The sequence below is a fragment of the Rousettus aegyptiacus genome, unplaced genomic scaffold (genome assembly GCF_014176215.1).
Source record: "Rousettus aegyptiacus isolate mRouAeg1 unplaced genomic scaffold, mRouAeg1.p scaffold_m13_p_9, whole genome shotgun sequence".
NCBI classification, from domain to species: domain Eukaryota; kingdom Metazoa; phylum Chordata; class Mammalia; order Chiroptera; family Pteropodidae; genus Rousettus; species Rousettus aegyptiacus.
This window is the reverse complement of record NW_023416312.1, coordinates 27685226-27699591: the sequence shown is the minus strand read 5'-3', so window position 1 is coordinate 27699591 and position 14366 is coordinate 27685226. Positions and strand designations below refer to the sequence as shown.

General features: G+C 37.1%; 1 protein-coding gene across 1 annotated transcript in view; it reads left to right on the top strand.

Annotated features, from left to right (window-relative positions):
- EFHC2 (EF-hand domain containing 2) overlaps positions 1–14366 on the top strand; it is a 173235-nt gene that overhangs the window by 137491 nt on the left and 21378 nt on the right. The window contains exons 12-14 of the mRNA XM_016166665.2: positions 509–706; positions 2405–2497; positions 14135–14240. Coding sequence (XP_016022151.2) covers positions 509–706; positions 2405–2497; positions 14135–14240 — 397 coding nt within the window. The remainder of the gene's footprint in view (positions 1–508; positions 707–2404; positions 2498–14134; positions 14241–14366) is intronic.

Below are 14366 nucleotides of genomic sequence, written 5' to 3'. Positions count from 1 at the left end.
TTCACTTTTTTATTTTTTTTCTCTGGCAGGGTGTGTCAGTTTTTACTACAGAAATGTGCATAATTGCTTTTCCCATCTCCAAAATATCTTTCTAATTTACTGACTTATAAATTTTATACCCTAGGAAACCAGAACCCTAAATCTGTTACTATTTTGTGTAAAATAAGATTAATAGGCATCGAATGAAGTCATATATTTAGTGATAGGTTTTTTGACCATTCAAGGACTTAAAAAAATTTACTTCCTCATTGCAGGCTGTTATCTGGTAGAAGTTTGACTCTGCGCAAAATGCCATTTTATTTATAAGCTATATTACTTATAGTTTTCCACTCTAGCACTGGTGTCTTCCTGTTGCTCATAAGTAGAGAAATTAAAAATTATCCTTCTGCTATGCTAATGGAATTTTGGATTTTTTTTTATAAAATGGGATTTGGGGTATTTTTAGTAGAGAGAGAAGTAAAATATTCTTAGATATAATTTCATGAGAACTTTTCCCTTTTCTTTACAGAGACATAGTGATGGCTATAACTGTTGGGAAACTGATAGAACAAGAACTCATAACCATTGCACGTCACTACGGGGTGCTCGAGGACCCATGTCCAGATATTAATAATCTAATTGCAATGGCCCACGAACAACTTAAGAAAAATTTTTTTGAAAATTTTGAAAGACTCATTTATAGCTGTGTGTATCAAGATCGAGAAAAGTACGCTTTTATTTTATTGATTCTAATAAATCATTTAAGTTTCTGTTAACCTGAGTAATGAAGGAATTTAAATTTAATCAAAAAAGGCGAAAATAAAATTGACATTGTCTCATCATACTACACTGTTTAGCAAAGCCACCTTAAATCATTTTTGGAGAATATCTGTGTAAAAATATTTCATAGTAATGGTAAGCTTTGTTTGTTGATGGAATAAGGGAAATCCCTGTATCTTCAAAAGAATAGGATACCCCTTGGCGTTTTCTTTTAATTGGTTTTTAGAAGATTTCAACTTAAACATAGTGAATTAAGATGTTAGAAGGTTTAATTCTGAGATGTCTTCTTACATTAGTTTAGTGATGACTGGGATTTATAAATGTGACTTTTATAATATACAGAACAGGGAATTAGCAAGTAAACTTTCCATAGAATTTCTTTAAAATTATTTCTTGAAAGTAATGAAGCTTAGCATAATCTATTTCTAGTACATTTGTCATGTTTGTACTGAGCTTTATTAAGTCACCATTATAAACAACTGGAGCCCATCTTAATTTTTTGGTGTTCATTTTACTCACAGACCTAATAGTGAGGGTGGGGTGGGGAGTACTCATCTGGAATTAGATAATCTTAGTTCTAACTCTAGCTTCTAATTTTGTTACTATACAACACTGCCATCTCTCTTCTGCATGACCCCTTCTCTTATCCTCAAACTTGAATACCCTAAATATCTTTGAAGGTCCTATAGTTTATCTTAATAGTGAACATGATTTTTTTCCTAATCCATATATATCCTCATGAGTTTTTATAAAGTTAGTATTTTCCCTTGAATCTTTAAGCTTACCTGAGCCTCCTGGAGGATTTGTAACCTCAGCTTTGCTTGATCCTCGCCATTCCTTCTACCCTGGTGGTAACCCTTCCCCAGGGTGAAAAGTGTAGACCTTCTTCATTAAAGGAGTACCTCTTGGGAATAATGGGGCTGCCTGCTCAGACAGCTTTGAGATTCTTCTAGATCATACAAGCTTTAATTCTAGACATAAATATTCTCCCATCATTTTATAACTTCATTGCAAAGAAAGAAGCCCACTTTCTTTCCTGTTGGTTCTAATTTTTCCTGTTGCCTGAAAGAACATTGGCTGGGTGAGAACACTGGACAAACATTTCTGTGTCCCCAGCAGGCTGGGAAAAATGACTGTTGGGCTGCTCTGAAGAAACCATCTGACAAAATTGAGGTGAATGATAAGTCCCAGTTGGAACTTCTAGGTTGTAAGGTTCAGGTCCAAGGAAAAGACTAGAAAAACACTCTCAAGTCATATTATACTTGTGTCGGAGGCTCTAGATGCCTGTCAAATTAAGAGATGTTTTCAAATATCAGAACCATTTTTGACTAAGTGGTCAAGAATGCAGATCGATTGCTTAGAGTGACACTCGTGGCTGCAGCCTTAATAGGCCATACTATCACCAACCAAGAATCTGAATCTTGATGGAAAGGCCTTTGTAAGAACAGAATCTGGTGACTTCTGAAATGCAAAAGTTAATGAAATACAATGTGACTTTTTCTTTACTGTGAATTCCAATACCAATTTTCATGCTTATTTCCATGTACACATTTTTTAACACTATGTATTTTCTTTCCTATAGTATGTAACTATTACTCGAGAGACCCCAAGTATATAAAAGCTCATTCATTTTGTTTTAATCCAGAAAAAATGTATTACCCAGCAAAGACATTAAAAGGCTATGCAAGTCCTCCAGGTTACCTTTGACTGATGATCTTCTAGGAGCCTTACTGTCCAAGTAAGTGAAATCTGCACCTTTCATGGGAATTGTCCTGCATATTTTTGTTTGTGGGACTTCCTGGTTTTACATTTACCTTAAGTTACCTTTGATTTACCCTTGACTGTTTTCATTATATTATTGATAACACACCTTTATTTAACTGTTACAAAAGAAAAAGTTATGATTTTGGATTTTACAGAGTCGATTATGAATTTTTTAGCTTTACAAAAAGTGCTTACTTGAAAGCTTTAAAAATAGGATTTGGTTTAGAGAATTTTTGCACATAAATTTTTTGGAACTGCATAAACCAACTCATGTTATGTAACATTCTTAAAGGAACATTTTTCAATCAGTCATTACAAAGGAATATAGAGGATATATATATATATATATATATATATATATATATATATATACACACACACACACACACACACACACACATATCTATCTTAAAATGACTCTATAACATTTTATCTTTTTAACATTAAGACACAATTGTGTAGACACAGATTCCTGGAATAAAATGAAAATGTACAACTTCAGTTGTTATGAGGATATTAGATGTAAAATTCAGGGCAGATTTTCTGAAGCAGTAGTTCCTGATGGCTAAAGGCATGCTGTGGTAGGACCTAGTGTTATTAGTACAGGACTCTATCCTGCTAGACCACCAGATGTAAAACATAGAGATTATGATGTCACAAAAGGAAAGCATGGTTTACTGCTTTCTAAAACATAGCACTTCTCCTATTGAACCTGACTTTTGACTTCCTGGCACCACCCTCCTTACCACCCAGGCTCTGGTCATGTTTTATGCTTCCTACGGCATTACTCCAGCTCCTCCTCTCATGTACTTACCTTGATAATTATGACATTTTGGGCTGTGTGCTAGCCATTGTTATCTTTGCTTCGAATACATTATCTCAGTTACTTTGTGAGAACAACTTGGTAAGGTGAGAACTATTATCTTCCTCTTTTGCATAAGGATACTGAAATTTAGAGAGATGAGGTAGTTTGCCACAAGTCACATAGTCTAGCAGAAGAAGAGCTGTGACTTAACCCCTGATCCTCTCAAATGCACACCCCACCATTTTGAATTATTGTCCAAAATGACAGTAGATTGGAATATCTTGATAGTTCTACCTCCTTTCTATTGCTTGCATCCCCACTCTCTCCTCTCTATTTCCACAATTTTCACTCTTATTTTGAGCTACATTTCTTCTTGATTATTTCAGGGCCACCACGTTGTTCTTTCTTCCACCAGTCTCTAAATTTTAAAATCCGTCTTTATATACAAAATTTAAATAGCTCTTAAGAGCACAAATGTTGTGGTGTCACTGTTCTACTCACAAACCTTCTGTACCATCTCTGTGCTCAATAAAGAAAGACAAAACTCTTTAGCTTTGAATTACTTCTCTCCCTTCTCCATTGTGGAGCTTAGGGTTGTCAGTTGGAGCAGTGTTCTCAATCAGGGACTAGAATAGGGAGTCTTCACGTGAGACAAAAGGAGAAACCAAAGGAACATGTAAAACTAAATCACATGTGGGAGAACTTAGGATCAAGGTGTCAGGAGGTGAATCAAGAAGAGGGCCAGTTCAGTTGCACGTATGTGTGCATTGGATTGATGTGAGGTTATTTTCTAGACTGTGAGCTCTATTTGCTTTTATTTGCAGCATCGTGAAGGATACCTCAGTTATCCTGATGTAAAGGACCTGAGATAAAGTATGCAGACCTAGAAGTCAGGGTTCTTCAAAGTTACTGCATTCCCAAAGCTCTCCTTCTCATTCCCAATAGTTTAGCCAAATGGGCCAGTTAACATTTCACACGGATACCTCCTGCATTTCCACTTTTTTCACCTTTTCTCTTACTACTTTTTTCAGTAGAAAATAGCTTCCAATTTTCTTCATTTGCCGAAAGCTTGCTTTTCCTTTAGTACTCATTTCAAGTAGCACCACATTTCAAGAAGCTCTCTTGGATTTGCTTGTCTGACAATGATTATCTCCTCCTAAGGAGTCTTATAATACTATGTTTCTCTTTTTGTCCCTCACCTTGTAATCAAGATTTGTGACTTGACGTTTGATCTATTCAGATGCAGAGACCTACTTCTAACCTGTTTTATTTACTGCCTATAAACAAACAGTATATTGTTACATCTTGACAATTTTACCCCTACCTTGTCTCTTATATTCTTTGAATCTACTTTTACTAGCTGTTTGAATGTGTACAAGATTTTTTACCTGCCTGAAGCCCAGATTCCTTACCTCTTGAATGAGATAACAATACATGCTTCCTAGTGGTTCTGAGGATAAGTTGAGATAATATACATAAAGTGCCCAGCACAGCAGCTGGTACTAAGGATTGATTGGGGACTAGGAAAGAAGTTTAAGTCAAGGCACACACTCTGACTAAGAAATGACCTGGAAGGAACCTGTGTCCTCCTAAATAGAGGAAGCCTTATTTGTAACAGTTGGACCTGAATGCCTTTCACATATTAAGCAGTCTTTTAGTCAGGAAGCTGAGGATGTTTATTAGGTTATCTCTCGGTGGCCTTGAGGATGAGTTATCCTAGAAAGTCCAGAATTTGGGAGCCTGGGCTCTGGAGGATCTAGATGTTTCTTATCAAATACTGGGGCCACCAAGTCATCACCCTCTCATTCTCTCAGCAGAGTGTTTTGTCTTTGCCTTTACAATTTGACATTAAAGGCAGAAAGACCAGTCCACAACATGCTTCAAAGTTGTCCCAGTCTCAGAACACATCTGCCACTTAGCCCAGCTTAGCTTCGAAGAGGTCTTCCCTCTGAGCCACTGAGCAGACCGTGTTCAGTCTAACTTTGCCTCTAATTGTGCAGTGACCCTTCTCTACACTCAGGGGAAACTTCAGACTAATCAGATTAGAAAATGTCTCATTCCCATTCTCCTCTCCCTCCAATATGCCCTGACATGATTTGGGTCACATGCTTGGTGTTTTGCATCATTTTCACAGATTCCTTTCACAGACTGCCCTAATTCCTAATGGGCCCATCAGCCTGCATCTTACATTTATATTCTGCATTCTTATTGTTCCCTATAGACCGCATAGGGCTTTCCAGAGCCTTGACCAGACTTTCTTTCTGCACAGCCCTCCTATGGCACACTAAGCCAGAGCCCCTCTGGCGTCTACAGTCTCCCATGGGAGGCAGGCATGGAGTTTTTTGAGGAGTTTGTTGATTTGGTTTAATGCACACCCTGTCCAGGAGCAGTTTTACCTGCCTTGGGATAGGGCTGGACAGCTGTCGAATAGCCGTATAGCCCTGAATTTATATCAGGAGATGAAAAACAACATGGCTAAAGGTTTGAATGCTTCCTTTCACCCAGGGATTGTTACCCATGTTTCTCTTGACCCCGTGTTTTCGTACTATGATTTTTCCTCTACTCCATTTCCATTTCTTGTGATTTTGTAGGCATTTTCCTTATTAGCACAATTCAAGCTGGAATCAGGGTTTCAACATTTTTCTATATCCTGATACCCCAGCCCCCATTACTTTATTCTGTGGTAGCTGGTAGGAGGTCACCTTACTTAGAAATGAAGTCATTTTACTAGTGCATAGAACATCAGATTTAAATGTGCTATATCATGGTACTATTATGCATTAATAATAGGAGTGACACTGTATTGACATAGTGCCAAAGGCCCTAGAATATTTTATAAATCCTTGAGCATATTAAAAGGAACATTTTAGTTGATGGTTGGTATGATTCCTCATTTCATAAGTGCAAACATTGAGGTATAAGGAGGCTCTGTCACTGAAAGAGTGTGCTTCAGGCCAAGATGAGGCTCTAATGGAATTAGAATGACAACTCCCTAAGATACCCTAAATCTTTGTTCCTATCTGAGCTCCTAGGGGTAGGGACTATGTCTTATTCATATTTGCAGCCTCAGGGACTTGTCCTATGCTAGTATGCTGGGCAGGGGAAGAAAAACATGGGTTTAATTTCCACCAGGCCTGCATCTGTAGTCCAACTGCACTGCTGCCTGCCCATATGATCCTTGTAAATTGATTCAACCCCTCTGAGCTTTCCTTTGGATATTAGTATTCCCACAGTACTAATAAGAGATTCTGGTTCTCAAATCATAAGAGTGTAGAGGGTATTCTGAGGTCATTACATTCTGTGTTCCTTGTGGGACTGGGGAGTAGAGGCAGCTTCCTACCCTAATTGCAGCCTTCTGATTTGAGACTTAGAATAGCTGGAAATTCAAGTGTATCTCTTTCCCCAGAAGCTCTGCCCCAAGATAGTTTTTTATGGCTGGCTTTGGGCTCCATGGAATGCCTTAGAATTGGCCTCCCAAGAGCTGGTGCCTCATCCAGAAATATCAGTTAAAATGAAAAAAGTCTACAGGGCTTTAAAATCATCTCATTACACTCTACCCAGTCTTGCCCTCTGCCCCCCTCCCAGAGGCATGGCTTGGGCTCAAGTGATTTCACCCAACAATACCTGGCAGTGAATCTGAGGGTCAAGGGTTGAGCCATGTGGCAGCTATTGTTGCAGTGCTTGGTGTACTGGGAAGTTTTTATAGAGAACCCCCCCACACACACACACACACATACACACATATGCACACACTTTATGTCTTTTAAAATATAAGGTGATTTGTAGTTTAAGAAATTTTTAAAAATCCAAAATTACGCAGACCAATAGAGAACTGACATTGTGTATAGTCCATACTTGGCAGCTATAATCCGCCTCACTGAGGCAATTTGTGCTCGGATCACAATTGGAATGTAGAGGCCTGGCTATTTGAGATAACCAGTTACTCACTGGAATCTTGGCCAATGACATCTTCCCAAGTTCTATGTTTTTATGTCACTATAGTGTAGTGGCCCAGAGCTCCACTTTTTTCTCAAGTGTCTGGTTTTTAAGAATCTCACCAGGTGTTTCAATTTTACCTCTAGGATGGCTGGGTAATGAACTGAAACCAAATACAACTGAGTCAAAAATATGTCTTCATTGTCCTCCTTCCCTTCCAGCCATGGTGATGTAGCTAGCCCATTCCCCAAAGTTAGGAGATGGTCTTTGCAGCAGAGGGAAATGCATGTTGGTATTCAGCAAAATACAGCTGCTGTTGGGCCTTTTCCCTCCACAGATGGTGGAAATAAAAAGATAAGTATTATTCTCCATGGCAAGGAGGTGGGTAGCTTCTGCAGTTTTCAAGCCATTCATCATTTTTGGGAGAGGGAGCAAGAGCACCTGTCAAATGACACATTAGACTCACTTTTAAGAACTCTCACCTATAAGGCATTGGGAAACATGTTTGGGGGTCATTATTATCTAGAGAGGAACCAGAGAAATTGCCTTCCATCTCTCTTCTTCCACAAACACATCCCTTAGTTTGTGCAGGGAAGGAAGTGGTGGCTTGCCCAAGTATCAGAGGGAAAGAAGAATTTATGGAGGTTTTAGGAAAACACTTTGACACTGTAAGCTGAGACTTTAAAGTACGAATTTGGGCTGATGTCTTTAATAAGCATAGAAACACTTAAAAGCCAGGATTAGTGTTGCTCTTTAGGGTGGTCATCCTGGAAGGCTGTGTACTAATTCTAACAATGTTGCCACAGAAAATTCTTTAGAATTGCCTTCACAGCCTTTTCAAAAGAATTTTCTCCAGAGTGGCAAATCATTGTCCTTTGACCATGGATCAGAGTCTTAGAAAGAGCCGAATGTTTGGAGAGGAGCAAAGTAGAGAATTCAAGTGGAGAATCACAATGCTAAAATTTGTGATTAGAAGCACAGTGTGGAGTAAGGTGATAAATTTTCTATACAATTCATAATTTGAAAGGATGGATAGGATTTGGTGCCGGGAGGACTCCATGACGGGTGAATGGGGAGATAATACTCAGAGGGTAAGTATAGGCACTGACTACTTGTTCTCACTCCCCTAACAGTCAAGCCTTTTTCCATTTCTAAACTACTTCCCTTTGTCTCCCTCTCTTCCAACCTGGGCTATTTTTAGACCTGGCGCTCTCCTTTGTTTCCTAGTTTTCTCCCTCTCACAACCCCATCTAACAGTATATATTATAATAGCAAATGAGAACATGAAAAATCTCATATAAGTGGTTCAGGGGAGGAAGCTATGACAGAATTTTGGAGCAGGGAGGAAGACTGGGAGACTAATTGCTCATCAACACGCTCCCAACTCGTAGCTCTCCTTCCTCTTTTCAAGTCTGACTTGTAAGAGTTTACTACCTTGAAAAGCATGTTTCACGATCTCACATCTACTTTTTACAATGAATTTTTTTTATATTAAACTGATAGATGTTCATGGTAAAAAAAAACAGATCATTCTAAAAAGCTTATTCCAACAAAAGTAATTTTAAGCTCACATCTCTCCCCACCTCCCAGACTCATTCACAAGAAGCAGTCACTTTCAGCCCTTCTAGCTGTTTCTTCAAACATTTAAATAGCATGTGTATACCATATTTCTGTGTTTCTCATTTTTAGATACTACAACTAACTTTCTGCTAGGATGCTTGAGAATTTAGCATAAAGTTGATTCCAATTATTGTTGTTTTGAGATACTCTTAGAACATTATTTTTATTCCCGGTGTTCTGGAAGTTCATGATGGGGCCTTATGGTGTGTGTGTGTGTGTGTGTGTGTGTGTGTGTGTGTGTGTCTGTCTGTCTGTCTGTCTATATGGATTCAATGTGCATAACACTTTATGGACTTTTCTGATCTATAGGCCTTTTTCTTTGGTTCTGAGAAATTGTCTATTAATTTCCTCTCCTCCATTTTCATTTTTCTTTTATGACAACTCCTGTCATTAAGATTTTAGATGTCCTGAATTTGGATCTTTTCTCTCCCCAATTTTCTCTTTGTCATTATGATGTAGTTACCAAGGTATTTCCTTAACTTTATATTCCACACTTTGTACTGTATCTATTGACTACTATCATATTTTTGATTCCAAGGACACAGTTTTAGTCTGAATGTTCCTTTTTTGTAGTCTTCTGTTTTTTTTTCATGAATGTAATATATCCTCTTATATCACACCTTTCTTTCTTCTACCTAAATTGTGTTTGTTTCTCTGATCCCCCCTTTTTCCCCTGTTGAAGTTTTAGCTTCTGGCCTTAATGCTTTAGGGGATGAATCTTGTTGAGTGGTGGGTTTCACTGCATGAGTCATCTACTAGCCCTCATTTTCATTAGGTAATCCCCAGAAACTAGAATCTGGAGATCTTTCTGAGACCATTCAGAGTATTGAGAGAAGAATCCTATCTTTTCCTGCTGGAGCAGGAGGTAAGGTGGGATGGGGGGAAAGGAGGAGAATTTAAGCATGGCCATTGGTGTTCTGCAAATAGGAAAAGGGAAGGAAGGGAGCTGAGAAGCCCAGGTTCAATGTGTAATGCTCTCCTCTGATCCTCCATTGTGCTTTATCTCTCCAAGAATGAAAATTATTTAGTTGAATTTATCTGGAGAACAAGCCTTACACACATACAGAGAACAATACAGTGTGGAGGAAGATACCTGAGCTCCAGCTACTCTTTTATTCAGGCTTTCAAACAGTCTTTGTTTTCAGTCCCGCACCTATCTCTTCCTTGGAGTCTGCAAGGGCACCTGGAGTCTGCAGTAGCTGAGCCTCTCAAGAGTTTTGCTGGCCACACTGGTTCATCTCTAAGTGCCCCCTGCCTTAGAGACATTTAGAGTTCAGCTTCCCTTCCTCAGCTCTGCCCTTGGCCTGTTTTCCATCTTGCAAAAGATTTTGATATCTCTTATCCACTCTTGTCTTATTTTCATCTATCTTTGTCATTGTGGATTATTACCCATTTTTATTTATTGTCATTTTGGTGAGATTTTGGTGAAAAAGGGAGATAAATATTTGTGATAAATCTATCATGATTTACTGTAACTCTATCCACTTCCTAAGAGCAAATAATTCTTCCAAGAAGCATCGACTAGTTTTATCCCTTTTAATTGAAAGATTTTTTTTGTTCTTCCTTGCTCCTTTTGGGGTAATTTCCATATCCATGGAGATCCTCTAAAACAGAAATGCAAAGAAAAACTTGGAATATTATACCTCATTAGGCCAACTCTTCCCTGAGGCCTGGCTCTGGGATTTTGGAAAGATTAAATCTGCCAAACACTTTTCCTCAAAAAGATTTTATACATCAATTCTAAGCTGTGTACTCCTTGATTTACAACTTTTAATCTTTCCTGAACATCATTTTATTTGGGAACATCCTTCCCAAATATCCTTTGAAATAAATACATTGAGTCTGACATATCATAAGTTAGGCAAGGAAGAAGGCTGGGGGCCCAGGAGTAACAGGCTAGCATGAATAAATATCGGACTTATTGGTAATATGGTCTGATAATAGGACCTCAAGTAGTGACTTCCAGAAAATTTTCTGTAAGTTCCAGTGCCATCATCCAGGGAAAATGAAGATTCAGGAATGGGGACTCAGATCAGAGGAACTTCAGGGAAGCCTTTCTGAAGAAGCAACATTTGAGTTGAGACTTTTCAGACAAAGGGACCAGAAGGTGCAAATGCCTTTCATTTCTGGGAACAATCTTGGTATTCTCAGATAACAAGAAGGCTAGTGTACCTGGAACATTGTGAACAGGGAGTTTTTAGATGAGATCAGAGAAGTCAAACAGTAGCCAGAATACACAGGGTCTTATAAGACTTGTGTTCTAAGTGGATCAAGAAGTCATTGGAGAGTTGCAAGCAAGGAATTCATTGATGTGATATGTGTTTTAGAAGGATCATTTTGGTGGAGGATGGTCTGCAATAAGGTAAGAATAAAAGCAATGAAAATCAAGATACAAAACTATCACTGTAATGCAAGAGAGATAGTGGCTTTAAATTAGTGAATAGTAGAGGAGTTGGAGAGAAAGATATTTGTGATAGGCTATGGGGTAGAATCCACAGGACTGATTAGTGAATTGTACATGAGGGGTGAGATCTGATGTGATCCTGGATCTGTTTGATAGTTTTTTGTCTAGTTTCCAAATTACTGGAATATTATACTTATGAAACCTCTAGGGTTAAATAAGTGCTTCCTGTAATTGATATAATAGGGATTTACTGACAATTAATTCATACTGTAGGAACAGATAGAGAAACTTACTTCATTGGTGATCTCATCCAATCTCCCAGTCTAGTGACTTTAAATACCATCTATATGCTAATGACTCCTGCATTTCTATTTTCAACTTGAACATTTTCCCTGAACTTCAGACTCATATACCCAACTGCTCATTGTTCATAAGAAAGTAACATATCCAAAACCAAACTGCAGATCTTTTCTCCCAGTCTTTAGCCCCTGCAGTCTTTCCTGTCTCAGTTAGGGCAGCTCTATTTTTCCAGTTGCCCAAGTAAAATCCTTGGAGTTGTCTAGAATTCATTCATTCATTCATTCATTCATTCATGCTCTCTTTTCACCTCCCTCCCCCCTTCCCTCTCTCTCCAATCCTTCAAGAATCCTACACTCAAAATATATTCAGAATTAACCAGTTTTCACTGCCCTCCACTGCCAGCAATATCATCTAAGCTGTCATTATCTTTCATCTGGATTACTGCAAAGGACCGCTAATTGCCTTGCTATTTTGGCCTTGTTCCTACATTCTTTTCTCAGTATATCAGCTGGAGTGATCTTTAGAAAATATAACTTAGATCCTATTACGGTTCTGTACAATGTGCTCAGTGGCTCTTAGTTTTCCTCAGTCTGAAAGTCAAAGGCCCTTCATGATCTCATTTTCTGACCTCAGCTCCTACTAAAGAGTATTAGGGAATACTTTTCTTCAAAGGCTCCATGCTAAATGAAAGTTTCTTACAAAACATCTTTAATTGTTTGAGTTTTAGTTCTTCTCCCAAAACACACACAAAATAAAGGACATAATGGTCCTACATTTTGGCTACAAATATTTCTGTAAACAGAGTATGTTCTTTCAAGGAGTTCATATGACAAGTGAGCCAAAATTTAGAGGATAGACAGTGGTAGTGGGAGCATATTGGAGTTGTATCCCAGAATCCTTGGCCAAAGAAAATGTACACAAAAGAATTACTGAATTCCCTTTCCCCTCTTCCAATCACTGTTTAATTTGTTTAGATTGATGAGTCTGTCACTTTGTCTTATAACATTTAATTTATTGCTCCTAATTTTTATTAGTTTATAAATATGAGTTATTATTTTCTTAATATTTTGAGAAAAAAATGAGAAAAGTCTTTTGACCAATTATGAGTATGTTGTTTTTCTACTTTTATCATCACTGAGTTTTCTTATAATTATCCTCCATTCATCCTCACAATAGTAACTTGTGCATCTCACTTACTAGATGGAGGGGTGTGTTGATTTGGAGGTTTTGAGAGAAAGGCAGAAGCCTAAGGCAGGGTGGAACAGTGCCTTAGTGACCACATTTGTCTTTTTCTTAAAAAAATGGTGTTACATGACCAGTATATATTTAACCTTAAAAATAGGCAGAATGTGGTAAAATTTGGAATAAGTGGCATTGAGGTATTACACAAAGTATTTTGTTTGTGTTTAGGTCATTATAACAATTGTGTTAATATTATTGGGTCTTAACAGCCAAAACTCTATTATGATTAAGGATGAATTTATGTCAATGTACATAATTAGGAAATAGTAGTCAAATAGATTTATTATTTTTTTTAATTTAATATATTTATTTAAAAATCCTCACTTTTTACATGGGATGCTTCTTAGTATTACCAAATGGAAAAATATGAATCACTTGTCATTAATGGAAGGTAACTTTAAAAAAAACCCAAACTAATGTTATTAAAGTCTACCCAAATTCTGTAACCTGAGACATGTTTTATAGATTTATTATTTTTGACCTGTAGTTTAATGGTGCAGGATAATCATTTGTTTATTTTTAATGAAAATAGGCTTAATTTTTTTCTGATTATAAATTTAAAGCCATTCAGATAATACAGGAAAGTCTAGGAAAAAGCAAAAATCTTTCTCTCTCTTCAGAGATAAGTATTGTTCAGTGTATTGTTACTAGACTTTTTTTCTATGCCTTTTTATATAAGTATAAACTTAAAGTAAGATCATAACTCTACTTGCTATTTTATAACCTCCTTTCGACTCAACAATATGTTGTGAACATATATTTCTATTACAGCATGTATAGATCTAAATAACCCCTTTTAATGCCTACATGATAAATGATAAAGATGTCTTTTATTTTTCCTAAAAATATATTAAACGAAGTGAATCTAAGCTTGCCTTAAAGATTTAAAAGGCATGCAATTTAAGAAATATAAGGACATTTTATTTTACTGACATATAGTGTCAACCATATTAGACTTAAAAGACCTTCAAATATTGTTTAAAAAATATAGCAGTAGTCTTAGTTACTGAATAAACTAATTTGTTTCTGTGGCAACTGCAACAGATATTTATTGAACACCTACTAAGGGCCAGCATTGATCTAGGTGCTGGAGATACTTTGGTGAATTAGATGTGTGAGATCTCTGCTTGCAAATAGTTTACATTCTGAAGGGTTGGAAACAGATAAAAACTAAAAATAAATAAGAAAAATATCAAACATTGAAGTACCCCTGATATTATGTTTTTATGGTAGCATTTAAGCTGACATTTTGGTCCTGAATTTTGCAGATTGATTCAAATCATATACAACAATTATATTTTCAGGTTTGAAGACAATAAAAAACAAATCAATTATAAGTCATTTTTCTGTGTCCTGAACTGGAGAAAACATCCAGTGCCTGAATTGGTAGCAATATCGCCCGTGAAAGAGGTAAAATTAACACTTATTTTAAAATCCAGCTGTGGTACCTCCCTTGGACTTTTAATATCTTTTATCTTAAAGTTATTTTTCCATGTAAAATATTAACCAGTGCTTTTGGAAAGAGTGCTTATGTAT